Source organism: Dendrobates tinctorius, unplaced genomic scaffold (assembly GCF_039654945.1).
Source record: "Dendrobates tinctorius isolate UK_male_01 unplaced genomic scaffold, ASM3965494v1 ptg000028l, whole genome shotgun sequence".
Classification (NCBI taxonomy): domain Eukaryota; kingdom Metazoa; phylum Chordata; class Amphibia; order Anura; family Dendrobatidae; genus Dendrobates; species Dendrobates tinctorius.
The window spans coordinates 42,531,969-42,557,780 of NW_027361696.1; the positions used below are offsets into that span (position 1 = coordinate 42,531,969).

A 25,812-nucleotide genomic window follows, 5' to 3' on the forward strand; every position below is an offset into this window, starting at 1 on the left:
TCTTGGCGGATGCTCGCAACACCTAAGATGTTTTTTGTCAAATAAATGGTGTGATTCTAAAAGTGCACAACATAGCAAGTACAGCAATACAGTCCAATGTTGGAAAATAAAACCATATGCTAAGTATCCTACCCGACCCAAAGTTTTGTTCTGTCTGACTAACATGTATCATCTTTTTTCGATGTGGCACTTTTCAGTGGAGCATGACCTTGAAAAATAAAAGGTGTGTTGACCCATGTGAACACAACTTCCAAAAGAACATGACTGGGTCCATCATTCAAGGGTTAATACATTGAATCTTATTTTAAGTAAAATCTGTTACAACATTTTTTGGAATGACACCATGCTCTTAATCAAAGCATCTAGAGAACCACTACTTATAATGAAGCCTTCCTGGATGACCAGGGAAGATGTGGGCACCTGGATTTTGATGCTAGAACAAGGTCAAAACCACCCGTTAAAATGTCCATACATACTTGTATGGCATATTGCCAGAGGTATCCTCTTAGGAGAATCCCCTTAAGAATTTTTTCTTACTTCACCAGTGATAACTTCCATTTCAGTCTCCATTACTATCAGATTTGATCGGAGCTCTGTTTCAGAACCATCTTTCTCCTTGAATGTGTTCTCCAGAAGGAATGGAATGGACTTGAATAAACTTTTCTTGAAGTCTCTTCCAACAAAGGCGTAAACCATGGAATTCACACAACTATTAAAGAAGCCTATGCTGTATACAAGATTGCTCACAAATGCCTCTACGTTAGGGTCCATTTGAACCTTCATGATCTCTAGGAGAGGCCAAATATGAAATGGAAACCAAAAACAGAAAAAGCTAAGCACAATAGTGATAATGACCTTCAATGGTCTGTTTGATTTGGACAGACTTCTGCTTTTACTCAAGCGACATGCAATAAGACTGTAGCAAATTACTATGATTGAAAATGGGATAACGAACATGGAGATGAACCTGACAATTACCATAGTTTGATCCATCATTGTGTAGGTGTCGTCGTCATCCGCATACATGGGGATACAATATAAGGTCTCATTTTCGTAGTCTTGAGAAATGTTGAAGAATGCAAGATATGGGGAACTGAGCATGAAACATGTTGACCATATTATTCCTGAGATAGTCATGGCCAACCTGGGAGACTTGTGGTTTTTTGACCACACAGGACACATGATGGATGTGCAACGGTCAACACTGATAATCATTAGGAAAGAGGTGCTGACGGACATGTTAAGGAAGAGAACGGTGAAAACGACCTTGCACATGGTCACACCAAAGGGCCAATGTCCTTCCATAATTATCTCGGTTATCTGGAGGGGGAACATAATATCAAATATAAAGTCAGCTATGGCCAAGTTGAGAAACCATAAAATGGTAACTGTCTTCTTTATCCTGAATCCAGCAATCCAGATGACCAGGCCATTCCCGGTCACACCCAGGATGAAAGTTATGCTGTAAAAAATTAAGTTACAAATGTGGATCAGTCGCAAAGTAGTTGGGTTTATTTCTTCTGTATCTTCTTCATAGACATAGGTTGTGTCTTTGAATCCATAAGGAGGAAAAGAAGCAGCCTCCATATTTATGGTATCCTGCAACCAAATAATAGAAACATAAGATAACTGTATGACATTTTACTGCTTTCAAATATTTGTCCAGGTTCAGATTTATTTCCTGTTTTTAGAGGCTACTTCATCATGTATTTTTTCCAGTGTGATCCAGTACCAGGCACAGCCACTGGCAAGAGAGTTGACAATTCTTAAAGGAAAACATGAAGATCCTCTCTTATAAACTCATACAAACTCATTAAAGTTGGGGTTCTCTGGTGTTTATTAGAAACATGAGAATTGGTTTGAAGCAAATTGAACTCACCTTTAATATTCTCCAAAAATGTAATTTGGCTGAACTAGAAATTTTTGCAATTTGCTTCAAGACATTTAGATGAATTATAGAGTATTGAGAAAGGGCTTAGAAAAAAATGATACTGACTTCACCACTCACCAATCCTGATAGTGCTGCAGCCACCCACAATCTGGTCTTCTGATCCATCCAGGCTTTTCTCTCCCTCCAGTGTGCAACATCCTCTTTGCTCATCTTTATTCTGCACTGGAAGCCAACTCACTTCTTGACTTCAGAAAATGTGTATTCCATGTCATAACGAGAGCTTTGGGTGGCCATATGGTGACATTGTCACTTCAGAGGCCAATTTGATGTCTAGAGCCCTGGGACAGACTCATGATGCCCAAAGAGGATGTTACACATCACAAGAAAGAAGAACTTGGACAGAATGGAGGAACAGAGAGTGGATAGTGAACGGTAAGTTGAGTATCATTTGTTTTCCTATTTTTTTACTCCCAACAATTATTTTGTTCTGGGTTCATTTGAATGTCATTGTAACTTCAATGCAAATTTTATTTCCTTGCCAAATTTGAGCAAATTGACTAATTGTAATTTCGGCACATAATGATTGAAGTTTCTATATTTCTATTTTTACTTTTCTGAATTTTTCATTTTGACTGGTCAAAGTCAATGAAGAAAAAAAGAATATCTTTATATCAAGTGCTATTGACGGTAGGATCTCTATTGTCTTGTGGAGGTCAACTAGACATAACAAAATGGAAGTCTATCATTGTCCAGGTAGCATGAAGAGTGCCTCTGTACATTTTTTCTCCTTCATTGGCCAGTCATATAGACATCAAAGAGAATCACGAAACCTGCCAGCTGAGTAACTGCTAGCTAGCAATAGCGGGCTTGTGGACCACTGTGAGCTCATTATGGCCTGACCTTAAAGGGGTTTTCCAGTCTTAAGCTACAAGTCTACAGTCACTCAAAGTGACTGCAGCCTTGTGAATCCTCACTGCATGCTGTGAAGATTCTCCTGTGCTGGAAGTGGGCGTTTATGTGAAAGCAAGTATGCAAATCGACTATATCAGTCCACATTCAGACTAGACTGTTTCCGATCTTGCTCAATACACTTGCATTAACCAAGGTTGGACCCATCTATTCAGCATGTGACTGCATGTATGCAAATCACAAACTTACAGTCACATCCTGCTGTTCCGAGTGGCGGCACTGGAATATCCTCATATCGCACGGTCACTGCGCAATGTGAATATTCTTCAGTGCCGCCACTGGGAGCAGTCATTCATGTGACATTTGCATTGAGTGAGGCCGTGCCCATCTTGTAGACTTGTGTCCGCAAGTATGCAAATCACATACTTGTGTGCCGCCAACAGAGAATCCTTACAGTGCGCACAATGTGACGATTCACAAGTCTGAAGTCACATATAGTGACTTCAGACTTGTGAATCGTCCCATACTCCCCCTAAGGTCCCCTGTTCAATACATATCTGTAACTGAGCCATACACACGGGTTATTAATCCAATTGTCAATTAAGAAAATTGATATCAACCTTAATAATTACTTCTGGGATGAGTTCAGATGGAATCTACCTGACTACAAACTTGGAGGTGCCAATGACGAAATCATTAATTAGGTAAGTTGCCGAATTCCCTTTCTTTGGAAGAAAATTCATTGGTGTTATTGGTTCTCATCAAAAAGATCCAACTGGAATATAGAAGAGTACATTTTAAAACAATATGTAAATTTACTTTTTCCCCAGAATGAAGAAAATTAATTCTTTAGTGGAAAGTATTGGTGGTAGCCACCTTATAAGTCAATGCTAGATTCATTAACGAGCTTTGCAATGTCACAAATGGAGTCAACCAAACCATCAATTTCTAGTTTGGATGATATCTTTAGTCATGATGCGATGCTGATTATTGAGTCGGACATTGGCTTAGAGGGTAGATTTCTACAGAAGATGGGTTTTCTTCCTTCTAGAAAAGGTGTATGCATGGAAGGAACCTTTCTGAAAATGACAAGACATCACGATTAGTGATGGGCGAGCACTAAAATGATCGGGTGCTCGTTGCTCGGGTCAAGCAAATTGGAATCGATGGGAACAGTGCTCAAATGACATTGGAACAGCATGGGGAAGATCCCTGGAAGCATTTCTGACTCCCAGGTCACTGCTGTGAACAATGCTGTCAGAGTCCTATGCCACTTTTACAGACTCAATAAAACATACAACAACGAGACCAAAATGGATTTTCCTGGGAAATATGTTAAGGAGTATCTTTTCCAGGGTTATGACTTGTATATAAGGCTAAATAAATAACCAAAAACAAAAATGCTCCTCCACACCTTGGGCTATGTTCACAGGTAGCGTTTTTGATGCATTTTTGAACATTAGCATTGCTTCCAACCAAGACAAATGCATTCACTGGGAAATATCATTTTAACATTTTACAACCTTAGCTGGCCATTTGGTGTGTGACACATCACCAGACACATCCTGTTTCATTCATGAAAAAAAGGGCCAGCAGTCAGCCCTCACTATTCTTAGAGATCCATCAGCTGGCTGTGCTTTGTTGTTTCCATTATTAAACAGTGCGTCTCCTATAATGTTATTGAATATGCAATGAGTGGTAGAGCTCTCAAAAATTAGCACGCACCCCAATACCCCTTTGCCGAGACGTACAGGAGGGCCTCATGAAAATATGTTCCCATTATTAGGAAGTGTGTCTCCCAAAGTATTTGCCTATGCAGTAAATGCAAGGCCTGGCCAAAATTTAGACGCACCCCAATACCTCTTTGAAGAGACATACAGGAGGACCTCCAGAAAACAATTTTCCCATTATTAGGAAGTGGGTCTCCCAGAGTGTTTGCCTATGCAGTGAATGCAAGGGCTGACAAAAATTTGGAGGCACTCCAATGCCCCTTGGAAGAAACGTGGCGGAGGGCCTCATAAAAAAGTGTTCCCATTAGAAAGAAGCTGGTCTGCTATACTTGTAATGCTGACAAACATTTACCCCTGGGGGTATAAATGAACACACTGTCTAACAATTTGTTTTAACGGGCATCATAAACACCCTTTAAAAAAATTATGTGAGTGTTGCATCACGGACCATAGTTAACCTGGTGATATGGTGGTGGAGGATGAGGATGAGAAGTAGGAGGACAACAGCAAATAGCAAAAATCAGGAAGCATATACTCATGTGTGAGTGTGAAGAGCTGCATGGGAATAGACCTCCCAAAAAAAGACACTGGATTTGAGTTTATGTTACACTGCTATCCTTCGGTGGTGTTGAGAAGTCTGGCCCAATCCAGCCCTTGTTCATTTTTATAAGAGTCAGCCTGTCAGCATTTTGAGTTGACAGACAGATGTGTTTATCAGTTATAATTCTACCAGCGGCACTAAAAACCTGCTCTGACAAAACGTTAGTAGCAGGGCAGGCCATGACCTCCAAGGTATAGAGAGCCAGTTCATGCCACGTGTCCAGCTTGGATACCCAGTTATTCTAAGGCACAGAGGAATCGCGAAGGACATTGTTACAGTCAGCAAGGTACTCCCTGAGCATATTCCAAAGCTTTGCACTCCTTGTGAGGGTACCCTGTGCCTCAGGGTCTGTAGGATGGAAGGGTCTGAGAAAACTCTCCCATAACTTTGCCAGTGTTCCCTTGCCTCTGCTGGATTGGAGTTGTGTCTCTCTTGCCCATACTCCCTGCCTGTCCAACGAATTGTGACATCTGCAGCCAGTGTTTTCATATGGGAATTTTTTTAATAATTACACAACAAGGGCCCTCTGGTACTCCCCCAATTTAGTAGACCTGTCCACCTTGGGAATAAGAGATAAAAAGTTCTTGTAGCGTGGGTCTAGAAGTGTCACCAACCAGTAATGACTGTCACTCAAAATTTTGAAAACGTGAGAGTCACGGTCAAGGCAGAGTAACATAAACTCAGTCATGCGTGCCAGAATACTAACAGGCAAGACTTCCATGTCTTCACCAAGAGGACGACTGACCATGCTCTCCTCCTCCTCCCTGTCCTCAGGCCATCCACGCTGATCAGACGGTATGACAGTTGTGCAGGTATTATCATCTATAGCGCATGAACCTAGCTCCTCATTGTCAATCAATCCATATTTGGATGAAATGAGGCTGGGCTGTGTGTAATCGCCCTTTATGGTTCCTTGCTCCATCTCATCATGCTCCACCTGCAATGCATCATCTTTGATTGTGAGCAGTGAGCATTTCAGAACACGGTGACGCTATTTATGGTGTCATCGCGGTTCACCATCTTGGTAGAGACCTCAAAGTTTTGGAGGAAGGTAAATATGTCTGACATCCATTTCCACCCCTGAGGTCTTATGTGTGGAGTCTGAATTGAATACTTATGGTCTTGTTGATGCTGGTAATCAACAGCTGCCCTCTTCTGCTCTTCTGCTCACAAATAGTTTCCAATATCTGCAGTGTAGAGTTCCAACGTGTGGGGACATCACAAATCAGTCGGTGTCCCAGAAGCTGCAAATGCCGTTGAAGCACAGCAATGGCGGCGGAAACTGTAAATGACTTTCTAAAATGGGCACACAGGTGGCGTACTTTGACCAGCAGATCAGGCAGCTCTAGGTAGGTTTTTAGAAATTGATGAACCACGAGGTTCAGCACATGGACCAAGCATGGTACGTGTGTGAGCTCACCAGGCCTCAGAACCACCACCAGGTTCCAGCCATCATCACACACGACCTTGCCTGACCGTCGGTTCACCGGTTTCAGCCACAGATCTGCCTGCTCTTTTACAGCTGTCCACAACTCTTCAGCATTGTGTGCTTTGTCATTTAAGCATATTAGCTTGAGCACAGCCTGTTGTCACTTGACTGAGGCAGTGCTGCAGTGTTTCCAGCTTGTGACTGCTGTGGTCATTTTGGAGATGGAGGCTGAAGAGGAGGCACGCCTGGAGAAATAGTGGCAGCTGGGGACTGAGTACCGAGGGACAGCTGCGGCCTTCAGGTTGCGGAAATTTTCTGCCTCCACAAGCCTAAAAGGCAACATTGCAAGCGCAAGCAGCCGTGAAATGTGTGAATTTAGTAGTGTGGTCTGTGGGACGTTGGCTGCGTATTTGCACTTGCGTTCCAAAGACTGGGGTATGGACAACTGAACACTGTGCTGGGACGTGGATGTGCTTGCTTATAGTGCTAGTTGAGTGTGTGCGAGGACAGGAGCAGGGCAGGAGGCATCTTCACATGCACAATGGACAGGGAATTGGCTTGCACGCACAACAGCAAAAGAAGCAGTGTTGTCACCTGCAGACACTGTTCCTGGACCCTGGTGTACGGCCCACAAAGTCGGGTGCTTTGCTCCCATGTGCCTGATCATGCTGGTGGTGGTGATGCTGGTAGTTATGCTACCTCTGCTGATGCTGGCCTGGCAGGTGGTGCAAATTGCCTTTTTGGAGTTATCAGCAGAGTCTTTAAAAAACAACCAGACTCAGGAAGACCTATCAGTAGGACTGGCAACTTCTGTCGTGTTGGTGTTACGGGGAACAGTTGCCCACCTTCTGTCTGTGGTCACCACACTGCTTCTTCTTGCCTGTTGGGGTGCTACGCTTCCCACCCCCTATGTGCTACTGCCCTTGCTCTGCATGTCCTCCTACCAGCTTGGATCAGTTACTATATCATCTGCCACCTCGTCCTCCACTTCCGCACCTTGGTCCTCCTCCTGACTTTCTGGCAATTGTGTCTCATCATCGTCCATCTCTTGTGACACTTTCCCAACGTTACCTTCGTGTGACCGTGGCTCCTCAAATATTTGGGCATCGCTGCATGCAATCTCCTCTTGCCCCTCTTCAAGTGGAAAATGAAAAAGTGAACAGTTCTTTGGAGTGTCCAAGTGTGGATTCAGTTGTCTCTGGGCACTCGGCATGGTGGGAAGGAGGAGGATCATGGTAAGGAATATGCGGTCCAGGCTCATGGCTACTGAATCTTGACCATGTGGAAAACAGCATGGTGGTGGCAAAGTGACTGGAAGCATTATCCACTATCCAACCAACAACCTTTTAACACTGCTCTGGGTTTAATAATGGTGTGCTGCTGTGGTCCCATAGTAATAGTAATACACAGCCAACGCCCCACAGGCCACACTACTAAATTCAGACAGTTCAATATCCAGTTCAAATTACTAATACTGACCTACAAGGCCATCTATAACCTATCTCCCCCATATGTCTCTGAACTAATCTCCCGATACCTTCCCTCACGTAATCTCCCGATACCTTCCCTCACGTAATCTCCGGTCCTCCCAAGACCTCCTTCTCTCCTCCACACTTATTTGCTCCTCATCTAACCGCCTCCAAGACTTCTCCCACATATCCCTCATCCTCTGGAATTCTTTGCCCCAACATGTCAGACTAGCAACCACATTCGGATACTTCAGACGGAACCTGAAAACCCACCTTTTCAAGAAAGCTTACAGCCTGCAATGACCCCGCTACCTCCTCACCACTACAGGAGATATCGCCTCAACCAACACCGGAACTGCTGCAATCCACCAACCTACTGTCTCCTTCCCCACTATCCCGTAGAATGTAAGCCCGAAAGGGCAGGGTCCTCTTCCCTTTGTATCAGTCTGTCTTTGTTAGCTTGTTTACTGTAAGTGATATCTGTAATTTGTATGTAACCCCTTTTCATGTACAGCACCATGGAACCAATGGTGCTATATAAATAAATAAATAAATAAATAATAATAATAATAATAATTGGGAAAGGAAGGTCAGGCTAGAAGATGAGGGTGTTTGTTGTGGCACAATTTCAGCTTGCTCAGGGCCTCGGCCTCTGCATGCACCATCACCATCACATCCAGTTCCTCATCCTTTGTCACGCACCTTGCCCATTTTAAATGGAGGACAATATTTTCCACGTTTGCTACAAATGGCTGAATTTGGAGTGAACTTATATGTGATCTATGTGATGGAAAATCACATTTTAAAATATCTGGCCTGTGGGTAACAAATTTTTTTTAGTGTCAATAACTTGGCTAAGACACTGCAAGAAAGTTTAACCCCTTAACGACCGCCGATACGCCTTTTAACGGTGATAATTAAGGGTACTAAAACCACAGCGCCGTTAATTCACGGCGCTGTGGAGAAAGTACATAGCGTCCCCCAGTGTCGGATTTTATCGGGGTTCTCGGCTGCCAGGGGTAGCCGAAACCCCAGAGAACAAGAATCGGTCAGTTTTTACCAACCCCAATCGCTGTTATTAACCCTATAACGGCGACCGCAAAAAAAAAAGCTGCGATTATGCATTAAATTTTTCTTTCCTCTGATGTGATCGCACATCAGAGGAGAGAGAAATAGGGTCCCCGATCCCCCCCGTTACCTCTCCGTGGTCCTCCATCCCCTCCCCGTGGTCCCGCATCCTGCCGGCGTCCACCGATGGGCGCCACCATCTTGAAAATGGCGGGCGCATGCGCAGTGCGCCAGCCTGGAATCTGCCGACTCCGGCTGGCAGATTCCATTCATTATTTTGATCACTGTGATAAACGATCATAGTGATCAAAATAAAAAAATAGTACATAACCCCCCTGCTTATTACCCCCTTAGTTAGGCAAACATAGTGAAATAAAGAAAATAATTTTTTTTTTTCAGTTTTCCACTAGGGTTAGGGCTAGGGCTAGGGTTAGGGTTAGGGCTAGGGTTAGGGTTGGGCTAGGGTTAGGGCTAGGGTTAGGGCTAGGGTTGGGCTAGGGTTAGGGTTGGGCTAGGGTTAGGGTTGGGCTAGGGTTAGGGCTAGGGTTGGGCTAGGGTTAGGGCTAGGGTTAGGGTTGGGCTAGGGTTAGGGCTAGGGCTAGGGTTAGGGCTAGGGCTAGGGTTAGGGCTCGGGTTAGGGCTAGGGTTAGAATTAGGGTTAGGGCGAACTAGGATTAGGGTTAGAATTAGGATCAGGCATTAAGGTTGGGATTAGGGTTAGGGTTGGGATTAGGGTTAGGGGTGTGTTGGGGTTAGGGTTGGAGCAAGAATTGACAGGTTTCTACTATTCACCAATTTTGGGGGTCTAAAAATTGGGGTCTAAAAAATCACTTTTGTGAAAATAAAAAAGACTTTATTTTCACGGCTCTGCATTTATAAACTTCTGTGAAGTGCTTGGGGGTTCAAAGTGCTCACCACATATCTAGATAAGTTCCTTAGGGGGTCTAATTTCCAAAATGGGGTCACTTGTGGGGGGTTTCCACTGTTTAGGCCCATCAGAGGCTCTGGAAACGCAACATGATGCCCGCAGACCATTCCATCAAAGTCTGCATTCCAAAATGGCACTCCTTCCCTTCTGAGCTCTCCCATGCGCCCAAACAGTGGTTCCCCCCTACATATGGGGTATCGGCATACTCAGGACAAATCGCACAACAACTGTGGGGGTATGATTTCTCCTGTTACCCTTGTAAAAATAAAAATTTGGGGGCGAAAAGATCATTTTGTGGAAAAAAAATGGATTTTTTATTTTCATGGCTCTACGTTATAAACTTCTGTGAAGCATTTGAAGGTTCAAAGTGCTTACCACTAGTGTTGAGCGATACCATCCGATATTCAGAAATATAGGATCGGATTGGATCGGCCCGATACACAAAAAGTATCGGGTATCGCCGATTCCGATACCGGAAGTCCCATTCAAGTCAATGGGTCAGAAATATCGGAAATAAAAAAACCCCTTTCTTGCCTTCTACATCCTGTTCGGGAGGGGGGAAGAGTGTGGGCGGTGCGTGGGCGGACACTGTGCATGTCTGTGTGTGCGGACGGGGTCTGTGCGGGCCTCTCTGGGGTCTGTGCCGACTGTCGGGGGCCTGTGCCGGCTGCCGGTGGTCTGTACGGGCCTCTTGGGGGTCTGTACGGGCCTGTCGGGGGCCTGTACCAGCTGCTGGTGGTCTGTATGGGCCTCTCGGGGGCCTGTACCGGCTGTTGGTGGTCTGTGCCGGCTGCCGGGGGCCTGTCCCAGCTGACAGAGGTCTGTATGGGCTTCTCGGAGGCCTGTGCCGGCTGTCGGTGGTCTGTATGGGCCTCTCGGGGGCCTGTGCCGGCTGTCGGTGGTCCGTGCCGGCTGCTGGCTGCCAGTGGTCTGTACGGGCCTCTCGGGGGCCTGTGCTGGCTGTCGGTGGTCTGTGCGGGCCTACCGGGTGTCTTGTGTGTGCAGGCATCGTCCGATGGGACTACAAGTTCCATCGGGCGATGCCTGCTACAATGACAGTGATTGACACATTAGCCAATGATGGGACAGTAGTAGTCCCATCATCCGGCTAATGTGTTGAATGTAAAAAAAAAAAACATACTACATACATACTACATATATACTGCATTCATACAACATACATACATCGTACATATATACTACATTCATGCAGCATACATACATACTACATATATACTACATTCATACAACATACATACATACTATATACATGCTACAAAGTCGTCCCTGGTCTCACTTTATGGCAAAAGCTGCGTGGGAACTTTCTCACACAGCAATGCCAAAAGTGAGACTAGGGACTATTGTTTTACAGTAGCGGAGGAATACAGTGCGGAAGGATACCTACCTCCCGTCATTGGATTATTGAAGCCCCTAGAGAGCGGTCGCATCAGCTGATGCTGCTGTTCTCCACGGGAGATCGGCGTGGGACCCTCGTGGATTTCTGCGGATCAGGGAGTATATGGCTTGTTGGTTATTTTCATATTTTTTCATAGATGACACTGGCATCGGGGATCAAAGTGACAAGTGATGGTGAGTAGAGTTGAGCGACTTTTGGTTTTTTATGGTCGAGTTTCGTTTCATGAAACTTTTGGACATTTGGAAAAGTCGGGTCGAGCAAGATCGGCCAATTATAGGGAAAAGTCGGGGTCGTCCCGAAACACGAAACCCAATGTAAGTCAATGGGGAATAAAAGTCAGCAGTGAGAGGAGGACAGGAAACACACCTACAGTGCTCATTTGAATGCCAAAAGCATCAATTCTTCTTTCTTAAGCTTGTCAACCTTAATTAACTTCATAATACAAGTTACGCACTGAAAAATGGGGGTTATTTGGCTAAAGTTGTGGGGGGGTAGGGCTGGCTCCAGGTTTTCATGTGCCCTGGGCGAAAGAGCGCCCCTTTAACACATAATACCACAACTCATCATGCTCCGATACGGCAGAGAAATAGCGGTATAGTACAATGAAAAGTACTTCACTTTTTACATCTCATGACGAGGCCCATCTATTTCTCCATACAGAATCATTGGTCCCATATAATGTTTGAAACAGTATATGATGAGCTCCACATAATGCTACAGTATATGTTGGTCCCCATGGATGAAGCTCCACTGTCTTATGGGCCCAAATAATGCTCCAAACATAATGGGCCCCATTTCTAATGCTCTAGTGTATAATGGGCCCTGTAAATGCTGCTCCAGTATCTGATGTCCACCTTTGGAATGTTCCAGTGTATGGTGGGCCCCATCTATCATTCTCCAGAGTATAGTGCTCCCCAAAAATTGCTGTCCCAACATTGAAAACAATCAAATAAGTCTCCTCGCTAGGGAATCCCTGTACTAGTCTGGACTCCTCGTCGTCCCCATCTTCCATATCACTGCACAGTATTTCAACCTTGCAAGTGCTGTGATCCTGAGCAAGCAGGGGGGCCCACTCATTGGCGACGGCACTGGCACAGGGCCCCTGATAGTACGGTGGTGTGTCTGATGGCGGGTGGGCCGAACCTGCACTTTCATCTGCAGCTTCCTCTTTGTCACCGTGTAAGATGGAACTGTATATGGGAAGGGTAACCTGAGTTTCATCAGTGTCAGATTCATGGAGCAGTGGCTGGGCATCAGTGCAATTGTGTCGCCCCCAGGAGTACGGTCGCCACAGTGGCATTACCTTCCTCCTAGGGAGTGTGATGTCATGCTTGGGAGCAACGAAGGATCTCTCTACCAGGTTAACTGATTGGGCGGCGTTATTCCCACGAGTCATGACCCTCCAAACAGCGTTCATGAAGGCAAAGTGTTTGTTTTACGTGGGCAGTATGGTTGCAAAGCTGAACCTTAAAGGAATGTCCAGAAGGGCACCACCAGGAGTGGAGCCTACGGCGTAATTTGACTCAACATGGGCAACCTCAACCATGCCAGCTACAGAACAGATGCACACATTGCAAGCTTAATTCCGTTAACGGACGAGACTCCGTCATGCCCCGCGGTCCGAGTCTGGCTTACTAGAGGGACACGTGAGGCTCTGGCACATGAGATTGGCCAATAACTGGTGTGTCATGCCCTTACATGTCCGTGGCTGCATGTGCGCTACACTGAAAAGGCCAGCGTTTGTCGCTTACAGGTGCAGATAACCCGCTGAACAACGTTAGTGATGGGGATCATTGATTACAATTATTACTCGCGAACGATGATTTCCCAGTAAGTGCAGGTCAACCGCAGTTCCGGAATTAGGCCTAACCGTCATTCCTGAAAAAAATGAAAAACTTACGTGTGCAAACCACAGGTGCTGCAGCTTGCTTAACAGCTCGCCAGCCGTTCTCACGCCCAGTATGGGTTACACGTGATTGCACAAAGGTGAGAAAGGGTACCGTATCCCCGGATAACTTGTATGGATAGCGTACACATTCAAAATATATGTCTATACATCAGGAGGCAGTCTCAGACGGTGTTAGGCCCAGTATGGCTTGCAAGTGATTGCACAAAGGTGAGAAAGGGTACCGTATCCCCGGATAACATGTATGGATAGCGTACACATTCAAAAGATATGTCTATACATCAGGAGGCAGGCTCAGATGGTGTCAGGCACAGTATGGCTTGCAAGTGAATGCACAAAGGTGAGAAAGGGTACCGTATCCCCGGATAACATGTATGGATAGCGTACACATTCAAAAGATATGTCTATACATCAGGAGGCAGGCTCAGATGGTGTAAGGCCCAGTATGGCTTGCAAGTGATTGCACAAAGGTGAGAAAGGGTACCGTATCCCCGGATAACATGTATGGATAGCATACACATTCAAAAGATATGTCTATACATCAGGAGGCAGCCTCAGACGGTGTTAGGCTCAGTATGGCTTGCACGTGATTGCACAAAGGTGAGATAGGGTACCATATCCCCGGATAACATGTATGGACAGCGTACACATTCAAAAGATATGTCTATACATCAGGAGGCAGGCTCAGACGGTGTTAGGCCCAGTATGGCTTGCACGTGATTGCACAAAGGTGAGAAAGGGTACCGTATCCCCGCATAACATGTATGGATAGCGTACACATTCAAAAGATATGTCTATACATCAGGAGGCAAGCTCAGACGGTGTCAGGCACAGTATGGCTTGCAAGTGATTGCACAAAGGTGAGAAAAGGTACCGTATCCCCGGATAACATGTATGGATAGCGTACACATTCAAAATATATGTCTATACATCAGGAGACGGTGTCAGGCACGGTATGGATTTGACGGCCCAGACTACACAGCGGAGGAGCAGGGAGAGGTAAAGATTGCAAATGCTGGGGCCCTGCCCAAGCAAGGGGGGCCCACTCGTGGGCGTCGGTACTGGCACTGGGCCCCTCATAGTACGGCGGTGTGTCTGACGGCGGGTGTGCACCACCACCGTCAGAGACACTTGATTGCACTATGAGGGACCCTGTGCCAGTGCCCGCGCCCAAGAGTCGGCCTACCCACCTGTCCAGGGCAACGGCACTCGCACGGTGTCGTGCGCTAGGTGGTGACCCCGGCCATGGGGGGGGGAGGCAGCACAGTTAGGGAGTTTTAGAAAGTGGCATATGTTGATGTTGGACATTCAGCTGATGCAAAAGGCGAAATAGGTCAAGTCCCAGGAAGAGGTGGACCAAAGCAAGCCATTTTTCTGTCACCCTATGTGTCATCAGGGGAAGGTGGGACAAAATCCTTGGAAACCTATGCATGGTTCATTTTAATGAAGGTTAGATCATCCACATTTTGGGTTGACAGACGGGTCCTTTTTCTGTCAGGATTGATCCAGCTGCACTGAAGACTTTCCGATAGCACACTTGCAGCTGGGCAAGCGAGCTCCTGTAAGGCATATTGTGCCAATTCAGGCCAGGTGTCCAGTTTAGCAGCCCAATAGTCAAAGGGGAATGACCTGTGTGGGAGAACATCGATATGGGAGGAAAAGTTGTTTGTAACCATAGTTGACAACTGCTGTCTCCTGTCACTTTCCATCGATGCTGTATTACCAGTTGTGTGAGCGGTACTTGAAAAATCAGTCCACAACATTGTCATGAAACCCCTGTCTCCAACGCCACTTCTGCTGTGTGTACCATGAACACCTCTGCCAAGCTGCCCCCGGCCCGTACGGCTCGTGTGAGAACCATCACCGCTGCTGTGTGCTGGGAATGCCTCAAGCAACCGATTTACCAGAGTTGCTTGTTTATTAGCCAATATTAGGTCAAGGTTCTCCTGTGGCATGATGTTTTGTAATTTGCCTTTATAGCGTGGATCCAGGATGCTGGCCAACCAGTAGTCGTCATCGTTCATCATTTTGGCAATGCGGGGGTCCCTTTTTAGGATCCGCAAGGCATAATCTGACATGTGGGCCAATGTTCCCGGTGTCAATGATGCACTGCGAGTGCTGGTTGGAGGAGCACTTTTTGGCAAATCCACATCCCTCCAGTCACGCACGAACCCTGTACCAGACCTTGCCACGCCAACATTTTCACTTGCCCCACGAGATGAATCCTCCTCCCCTAAGTAATCATCCCCATCATCATCCTCCTCCTCCTCTTCTTCCTCCAACTCGTCCAGGAGAGGTCCCTGAGCAGACAATGGCTGAATGTCATCAAGGATTCCCTCCACCTCTTCCTCCTCGTCAACATTGGCTGCAGACGCCTGCTCCTTAAGGTGCGTTAAAGTTTGCATGAGCAGACGCATAAGTGGGATGCTCATGCTTAGGATGGCGTCGTCTGCGCTTACCAGCCGTGTGCATTCCTCAAAACACTGAAGGACTTTACAGAGGTCTTTCAGCTTCGACCACTGCACACCTGTCAACTCCATGTCTGCTCTCAAAGTGCCTGGCCATGTATCCTCCCACAAATGCATTATGGCCTGCCTCTGCTCGCACAGCCGCTCCACCATGTGCAGGGTGGAGTTCCACCTTGTTGCAATGTCGATAATGAGGCGGTGGTTGAAAAGGTGGAGCAATCGCTGCAGCTTCTGCATACGAACGGAGTGTACAGGCGACCGGCGGATGTGCACCTTATGGAGCAGGGCTGTTAACTCCGGATAATTTTTGAGGAAGCACTGCACCACCAGGTTCAAGGTGTGAGCCAAGCAAGGTATGTGGCTGAGTTTTGAAAGGGCTATGGCTGCCACAAAATTACGGCCGTTATCACTAACTACCTTGCCTGCCTCAAGATGTACACTGCCCAGCCATGATTCAGTTTGTCGCTTCAAGTACTCTGCCAGCACCTCGGCGGTGTGTCTGTCGCCCAAACACATCATCTGCAACACAGCCTGCTGACGCTTTCCACTAGCTGCTCGATAGGGGGACACCTCGTGTGCAACAGTGGCAGCTGCAGATGGAGTGCTCGTACGACTGCGCTCTGTGAACGAGCTTTCGCTTCTGGAGGAGGAGGAGGAGGAGGGTGGAACGCCTACAGCCAACTGTTTCCTATACCGTGGGCTAGGCAGCACTGTCCCACCACCGCTGTCCCCTGTGGACCCTGCATCCACCACATTAACCCAGTGCGCAGTGATGGACACGTAACAGCCCTGGCCATGCCGACTGGACCATGCATCAGTTGTGAGGTGCACCTTTCCACTCACTGACTGCTTGAGTGCATGGACAATGCGGTCTTTCACATGATGGTGGAGGGCTGGGATTGCTTTGCGAGAGAAGAAGTGGCGACTGGGTAGGTCATAGCGTGGTACTGCATAGGCCATGAGTTCGCGGAAAGCTGCGCTTTCCACCAACCGATAGGGCATCATCTCAAACGAGATTAGTTTGGCAATGTGGGCGTTCAAACCCAGTGTACACGGATGAGAGACTGAGTACTTTCTTGACCTACTCATAGTGTCTGGGAGGGTGAGCTGGACTTGAGAGCTGCATATGGTAGAAGTAGCGGTGGACAGGGCAGACTGAGAGAGGGTTGATGATGGTGATGGAGTTGGTGTTCTTTCTGATGGCGTAGATTCAGTATTTTGTTGATTAACAGTGGGATTCCCTGACTGCTGTGGTCTTGCAACGACACCTCAACATTTGCTGCTGTGCTAACCGGTGGGCTTACAGTGGGGGAAACAATGTAGTGTTGCTGACTACCTTCTTTGTGATCAGTTGCACATGTGGCACTTGAGGTTTGGTGTTGTGTCCACGCTTGCAAGTGCATGCTGGTTAAATGTCTAAGCATGCAACTGGTATTCAAATTTTTCAGATTTTTCCCTCGGCTAAAGGTCTTTGCGCACTTCTTACAGATAACCTTGGCCTGATCATGAGGATTTTGTTCAAAAAAGTGCCACACTGCACTCTTCCTACTTTGGCAGACATTTTGCGGCCTAGCACGCTGTGATGTTTTGACCCTCTGGACAAGCTGTCCAGCAACTCTTTTGATTTTTGGAACCTGTCTTTGGAGTGCTCGGGGCCTGCCAGATAACAGCTGTTGCGATGTTGATGTCTGCTGTGGATGCTCCTCATCTGAGCTATTGGAAGCAGCACCCTCTTCCCCCAATGGATGCCAATCTGGGTCAACAACTGGGTCATCCATCACCTCCTCTTCAATGTCATGTGCACCTTCCTCTGTGTCACCGTGTATGGTGGTATAGTGTGCGGGAAGGGGCACCTGAGTCTCATCAGGGTCAGAATCTGGCACTGTACACTGCGAGGACAATGTAGTGCTCTGAGTGAATGTACCAGCAGAATCATCTATCAGCGGTTGTGCATCAGTGCACTCCATGTCAGATTCATCTTGGCCTGGGTAATTCACCATTTGACTTGATAATCCAGGCATGGTATGTGAAAACAGCTCCATGGAGTAATCAGTAGTGTGGCCTGCGTCATCCTTCAATCTTGGTTGTGGTGAAGGACACAAGGAAAGGTGTGGTTCATGAACATGAGCCTCCAATGACGACTCAGTGCTTTTACTTTTTACAACTTCAGAAGAGGAGGCGATAGAGCTGGAGGCTGAGTCAGCAATGTAAGACAAAACTTTTTCCTGATGCTCTGGCGTTAAAAGCGGTTTGCCAACTCCTAGAAAACTAAGCCTTCGAAGACTTATGGAGCCAGACGATGACGCAGGCTCAACACCTCCTGCATTCGGTCCTATTTTGCTTTTGCCACTACCATCAGATCCACCACCAACACCATCATTACCAGCTGCCAACCCCCGCCCAATTCCACGGCCTCTTCCACCAGCCTTCCTCATTTTTGGTAGAAATGTAGACAAAATCCAACAAACTATATAGTAATGTAAAACAAGGTACAAGGTGTCTATAGGCCAGGGGAGATTTAGATTTTCTGCACACACTAGTGGACACTGGACACTTTTGGATTGTGTGAGGCCCACTGAATATCAGAGCGCTATGTCACAGGCTCGATGGCACAGGTGTGAAAAAAGTGACTACAGGATAAGGGAGATTTTGAATTTCTGTGAGATTTTGAATTTCTGCAGACACTTGTGGACACTGGACACTTGGATTGTGTGAGGCCCACTGAATATCACAGCGCTATGTCACAGGCTCGATGCAGCAGGTGTGAAAAAAGTGACTACAGGATAAGGGAGATTTTGAATTTCTGGGAGATTTTGAATTTCTGCAGACACTTGTGGACACTGGACACTTGGATTGTGTGAGGCCCACTGAATAGCACAGCGCTATGTCACAGGCTCGATGCAGCAGGTGTGAAAAAAGTGACTACAGGATAAGGGAGATTTTGAATTTCTGCAGACACTTGTGGACACTGGACACTTGGATTGTGTGAGGCCCACTGAATATCACAGCGCTATGTCACAGGCTCGATGGCACAGGTGTGAAAAAAGTGACTACAGGATAAGGGAGATTTTGAATTTCTGGGAGATTTTGAATTTCTGCAGACACTTGTGGACACTGGACACTTGGATTGTGTGAGGCCCACTGAATATCACAGCGCTATGTCACAGGCTCGATGCAACAGGTGTGAAAAAAGTGACTACAGGATAAGGGAGATTTTGAATTTCTGCAGACACTTGTGGACACTGGACACTTGGATTGTGTGAGGCCCACTGAATATCACAGCGCTATGTCACAGGCTCTATGGCACAGGTGTGAAAAAAGTGACTACAGGATAAGGGAGGTTTTGAATTTCTGGGAGATTTTGAATTTCTGCAGACACTTGTGGACACTGGACACTTGGATTGTGTGAGGCCCACTGAATATCACAGCGCTATGTCACAGGCTCGATGGCACAGGTGTGAAAAAAGTGACTACAGGATAAGGGAGATTTAGATTTTCTGCAGACACTTGTGGACACTGGACACTTGGATTGTGTGAGGCCCACTGAATATCACAGCGCTATGTCACAGGCTCGATGGCACAGGTGTGAAAAAAGTGACTACAGGATAAGGGAGATTTTGAATTTCTCGGAGATTTTGAATTTCTGCAGACACTTGTGGACACTGGACACTTGGATTGTGTGAGGCCCACTGAATATCACAGCGCTATGTCACAGGCTCGATGCAGCAGGTGTGAAAAAAGTGACTACAGGATAAGGGAGATTTAGATTTTCTGCAGACACTTGTGGATACTGGACACTTGGATTGTGTGAGGCCCACTGAATATCACAGCGCTATGTCACAGGCTCGATGGCACAGGTGTGAAAAAAGTGACTACAGGATAAGGGAGATTTTGAATTTCTGTGAGATTTTGAATTTCTGCAGACACTTGTGGACACTGGACACTTGGATTGTGTGAGGCCCACTGAATATCACAGCGCTATGTCACAGGCTCGATGCAGCAGGTGTGAAAAAAGTGACTACAGGATAAGGGAGATTTTGAATTTCTGCAGACACTTGTGGACACTGGACGCTTGGATTGTGTGAGGCCCACTGAATATCACAGCGCTATGTCACAGGCTCGATGCAGCAGGTGTGAAAAAAGTGACTACAGGATAAGGGAGATTTTGAATTTCTGCAGACACTTGTGGACACTGGACACTTGGATTGTGTGAGGCCCACTGAATATCACAGTGCTATGTCACAGGCTCGATGGCACAGGTGTGAAAAAAGTGACTACAGGATAAGGGAGATTTTGAATTTCTGGGAGATTTTGAATTTCTGCAGACACTTGTGGACACTGGACACTTGGATTGTGTGAGGCCCACTGAATATCACAGCGCTATGTCACAGGCTCGATGCAGCAGGTGTGAAAAAAGTGACTACAGGATAAGGGAGATTTTGAATTTCTGCAGACACTTGTGGACACTGGACACTTGGATTGTGTGAGGCCCACTGAATATCACAGCGCTATGTCACAGGCTCGATGCAGCAGGTGTGAAAAAAGTGACTACAGGATAAGGGAGATTTTGAATTTCTGCAGACACTTGTGGACACTGGACACTTGGATTGTGTGAGGCCCACTGAATATCACAGTGCTATGTCACAGGCTCGATGGCACAGGTGTGAAAAAAGTGACTACAGGATAAGGGAGATTTTGAATTTCTGTGAGATTTTGAATTTCTGCAGACACTTGTGGACACTGGACACTTGGATTGTGTGAGGCCCACTGAATATCACAGTGCTATGTCACAGGCTCGATGGCACAGGTGTGAAAAAAGTGACTACAGGATAAGGGAGATTTTGAATTTCTGCAGACACTTGTGGACACTGAACACTTGGATTGTGTGAGGCCCACTGAATATCACAGCGCTATGTCACAGGCTCGATGGCACAGGTGTGAAAAAAGTGACTACAGGATAAGGGAGATTTTGAATTTCTGCAGACACTTGTGGACACTGGACACTTTTGGATTGTGTGAGGCCCAATGAATATCAGAGCGCTATGTCACAGGCTCGATGCAGCAGGTGTGAAAAAAGTGACTACAGGATAAGGGAGATTTTGAATTTCTGCAGACACTGGACACTTTTGGATTGTGTGAGGCCCAATGAATATCAGAGCGCTATGTCACAGGCTCGATGCAGCAGGTGTGAAAAAAGTGACTACAGGATAAGGGAGATTTTGAATTTCTGCAGACACTTGTGGACACTGGACACTTTTGGATTGTGTGAGGCCCAATGAATATCAGAGCGCTATGTCACAGGCTCGATGCAGCAGGTGTGAAAAAAGTGACTACAGGATAAGGGAGATTTTGAATTTCTGCAGACACTGGACACTTTTGGATTGTGTGAGGCCCAATGAATATCAGAGCGCTATGTCACAGGCTCGATGCAGCAGGTGTGAAAAAAGTGACTACAGGATAAGGGAGATTTTGAATTTCTGCAGACACTGGACACTTGGATTGTGTGAGGCCCAATGAATATCACAGCGCTATGTCACAGGCTCGATGCAGCAGGTGTGAAAAAAGTGACTACAGGATAAGGGAGATTTTGAATTTCTGCAGACACTTGTGGACACTGGACACTTTTGGATTATGTGAGGCCCACTGAATATCAGAGCGCTATGTCACAGGCTCGATGGCACAGGTGTGAAAAAAGTGAATTGTAGAATTGGGCAGAATAGGAATCTCCCTAGAGTGTAGGTCTGTAAGAACGGAACATGTCCTCCACAGTGACACACAGATAGCTTCACTGTGGCTGTGATAACAGCCGTTACACGGTACTGTGTGAGGAGCGTACACCGCTGTATGGTGTGAATAAATGCACGCTCAGTACCTTAGCAGGACAAAAAAAAAATTGGGATTGCTTTTAAAAAAGCAGTTTGCAGAGCAGTGGGGAAACAGCAATGCAGCTGTCAGGAAGCCTTAGAAGGCAGCCTAACAACCAACACCGCTGATCCACCACAATATAGCCTCCCCTTGCACTGCACACACAGTGACTGGTGTGTTGCACAGGCAAAATCGCTAGCAGCAGAAGCAGTTTTTTTGTCCTCTTCCCTGCCTAACGCTCTCCCTACAGAATCAGCAACCTCTCCCTATGCTAAGATCGGCAGAAGTAAGATGGCGGTCGGCGTGCACGCCCTTTTATAACCCCTGTGACGCCCACCAAAGCAAGCCAATCACTTGCATGCCCTTCTGAAAGATGGTGGCGACCCCTGCCTATGTCATTACGTTGCCCACAGTGTCCGTGGATCCTGATTGGCTGAAAAAGAGCGCTAAACAAACTTTTGAAACGCGACTTTGGCGCGTAAGTCGCCGACCTCGTGGCCGACCTCATCCTAGGGTCGGGTTTCGCTTCATGAAACCCGACTTTGCCAAAAGTCGGCGACTTTTGAAATTGTTCGACCCGTTTCGCTCAACTCTAATGATGAGTATGTTCTCTATGTTATATGTACTGTATGTCTATGAATGTATTGTATGAATGTATTGTATGCAGTATGTATGTAGTATGTATGCAGTATGTAGTATGTATGTATGTATGTTGTATGTATGTAGCATGTTGTATGTATGTAGTACGAGTATGTATGTAGTATGTATGTATGTTGTATGAATGTAGCATATATGTAGCATGTATGTAGTTTGTAGTATGCATGTATGTTGTATGAATGTAGCATGTATGTAGTATGAATGTAGTATATATGTAGTATGTATGTATGTTGTATGAATGTAGCATATATGTAGTATGTATGTAGTATGTATGTATGTTGTATGAATGTAGTATACATGTAGCATGTATGTAGTATGTAGTATGTATGTATGTTGTATGAATGTAGTATATATGTAGCATGTATATAGTATGTATGTATGTTGTATGAATGTAGTATATATGTAGTATGTATGTATGTATGTTGTATGAATGTAGCATATATGTAGTATGTATGTAGTATGTAGTATGTATGTTGTATGAATGTAGTATATACAGTATGTAGCATGTATGTAGTATGTAGTATGTATGTATGTTGTATGAATGTAGTATACATGTAGTATGTAGTATGTATGTATGTTGTATGAATGTAGTATATATGTAGTATGTATGTATGTTGTATGAATGTAGTATATATGTAGTATGTATGTACTATGTATGTATGTTGTGTGAATGTAGTATATAAGTAGCATGTATGTAGTATGTATGTATGTTGTATGAATGTAGTATATATAGCATGTATGTAGTATGTATGTATGTTGTATGAATGTAGCATATATGTAGCATGTATGTAGTATGTAGAATATATGTATGTTGTATGAATGTAGTATATATGAAGTATGTATGTAGTATGTATGTATGTTGTATGAATGTAGTATATATGTAGTATGTAGTATGTTTTTTTTTTTTTTTTACTTTCAACACATTAGCCGGATGATGGGACTACTACTGTCCCATCATTGGCTAATGTGTCAATCACTGTCATTGTAGCAGGCATCGCCCGATGGGACTTTTAGTCCCATCAGACGATGCCTGCACACACACAAGAGCCCCGGCAGGCCCGCACAGACCACCAGCAGCCGGCACAGACCACCGACAGCCGGCACAGGCCCCCGAGAGGCCCGTACAGACCACCGACAGCCGGAACAGTCCCCCGACAGGCCCGTACAGACCCCCCGAGAGGCCCGTACAGACCACCAGCAGCTGGCACAGGGCCCCGGCAGCCAGCACAGACCACCGACAGCCGGCACAGGCCCCTGAAAGGCCCGTACAGACCACCGGCAGCCGGCACAGTCCCCCAACAGGCCTATACAGAGGCCCGTACAGACCACCGGCAGCTGGCACAGGCCCCCGAGAGGCCCGTACAGACCACCGACAGCTGGCACAGGCCCCCGAGAGGCCCGTACAGACCACTGGCAGCCGGCACAGGCCCCCGAGAGGCCCATACAGACCACCGGCAGCCGGCACAGGCCCCCGACAGGCCTGTACAGACCCCCGAGAGGCCCGTACAGACCACCGGCAGCCGGCACAGACCCCCGACAGTCGGCACAGACCCCCCGCAGTCAGCACAGACCGCGCATCATGATGCGCACAGACCGCGCATCATGATGACATCATTTCAGCAGCCAATCGCAGCCACAACAGTGGCTCATTGCATTATGGGGACTTCCGATTCCGGTATCCGATATTGAAAAAATATCGGTACTCGGTATCGGAATTCCGATACAGCAAATATCGGCCGATACCTGATATTTGCAGTATCGGAATGCTCAACACTACTCACCACACATCTAGATAAGTTCCTTAATGGGTCTAGATTCCAAAATGCTGTCACTTGTGGGGGGTTTCCACTGTTTAGGCCCATCAGGGGCTCTGCAAACGCAACATGATGCCCGCAGACCATTCCATCAAAGTCTGCATTCCAAAATGGCACTCCTTCCCTTCCAAGCTCTCCCATGCGCCCAAACAGTGGTTCCCCCCACATATGGGGTATCAGCGTACTCAGGACAAATCGCACAACAACTGGGGGGTATGATTTCTCCTGTTGCCCTTGTAAAAATAAAAATTTGGGGGCGAAAATATCATTTTTGTGGAAAAAATGGATTTCTTATTTTCACGGCTCTACGTTATAAACTTCTGTGAAGCACTTGAAGGTTCAAAGTGCTCACCACACATCTAGATAAGTTCTTTAATCGGTCTAGTTTCCAAAATGGGGTCACTTGTTGGAGTTTTCCTCTGTTTAGGCACATTAAGGGCTCTCCGAACGCAACATGGCATCCAATCTCAATTCCAGCCAATTCTGCGTTGAAAAAGTCAAACAGCGCTCCATCCCTTGCGAGCTCTGCCGTGTGCTGAAAAAGTGGTTTACCCCCACATATGGGGTATCAGCGTATTCAGGAGAAATTATACAACAAATTTTGTGGTTGATTTTCTCTTTTAACACTTGAAAATAAAAAAAATTGTTTCTGAAGTAAATTTTTTGCAAAAAAAAGTTAAATGTTAATTTTTTCCTTCCACATTGTTTTAGTTTCTGTGACGCACTTATAGGGTTAATAAACTTCTTGAATGTGGTTTTGAGCACCTTGAGGGATCTAGTTTTTAGAATGGTGCCATTTTTGGGTATTTTCTGTCATGTACACCCCTCAAACTGGCTTTAAATATGATGTGGTCCCTAAAAAAAATGGTTTTGTAAATTTTGTTGTAAAAATGAGAAATCGCTGGTCAACTTTTAACCCTTATAACTTCCTAACAAAAAAAATTTTGCTTCCAAAATTGTGCTGATGTAAAGTAGACATGTGGGAAATGTTATTTATTAAGAAATTTGTGTGACACATCTCTCTGATTTAAGGGCATAAAAATTTAAAGTTTTAAAATTGCAAAATTTTCAAAATTTTCGCCATATTTCCGTTTTTTTCATAAATAAACACAAGACTTATCAAAGAAATTTTACCAGTAAAATGAAGTACAATATGTCACAAAAAAACAATCTCAGAATCAGTGGGATCCATTAAAGCGTTCCAGAGTTATAACCTCATAAAGGGACAGTGGTCAGAATTATAAAAATTGGCCTGTTCATTAATCTGCAAACTGGCTCTGTCGCTAAGGGGTTAAATTGAGGTCTGAAATGGCACTATTTTGAGCGCACTGATATGTGATCCATGTGACAGAGAAACCCCAGTGTAAAATATCTGGCCTGAAGGTTTTTTTTTCAGCAAACTGGTGCCAATAACTTGGCTAAGACATTGCAGCAAAATTTAAATTGAGGCCTGAAATGGCACAATTTTGAGTGCACTGATATGTGATCCGTGTGACAGAGAAACCCCAGTTTAAAACAGCTGTTGTTTTAGTGCTGTAATATGGAAAGGATCTGGCTGTATTCTGCTGTGCAGTGAGATGCTTGGGCAAGCAATGAGAAGTGGCGAGCATGCTTGCTCACCACTAGAGTTGAGCGACTTTTGGTTTTTTAGGGTCGCGTT

At 45.9% G+C, this 25,812-nt stretch overlaps 1 protein-coding gene across 1 annotated transcript; it reads right to left on the bottom strand.

Annotated features, from left to right (window-relative positions):
- Positions 1-425: 425 nt before the first annotated feature.
- Positions 426-1,587, bottom strand: LOC141084899 (chemerin-like receptor 1). The gene has a single exon (XM_073569852.1). It carries the CDS (start codon positions 1,585-1,587, stop codon positions 520-522), a length of 1,068 nt encoding a protein of 355 aa, XP_073425953.1. The 3' UTR covers positions 426-519.
- Between the last annotated feature and the right edge of the window lie 24,225 nt (positions 1,588-25,812).

Excerpts from the sequence above, each read along its gene's own strand:
- LOC141084899 (XM_073569852.1), bottom strand. The coding sequence starts at position 1,587 with ATGGAGGCTGCTTCTTTTCCTCCTTATGGATTCAAAGACACAACCTAT.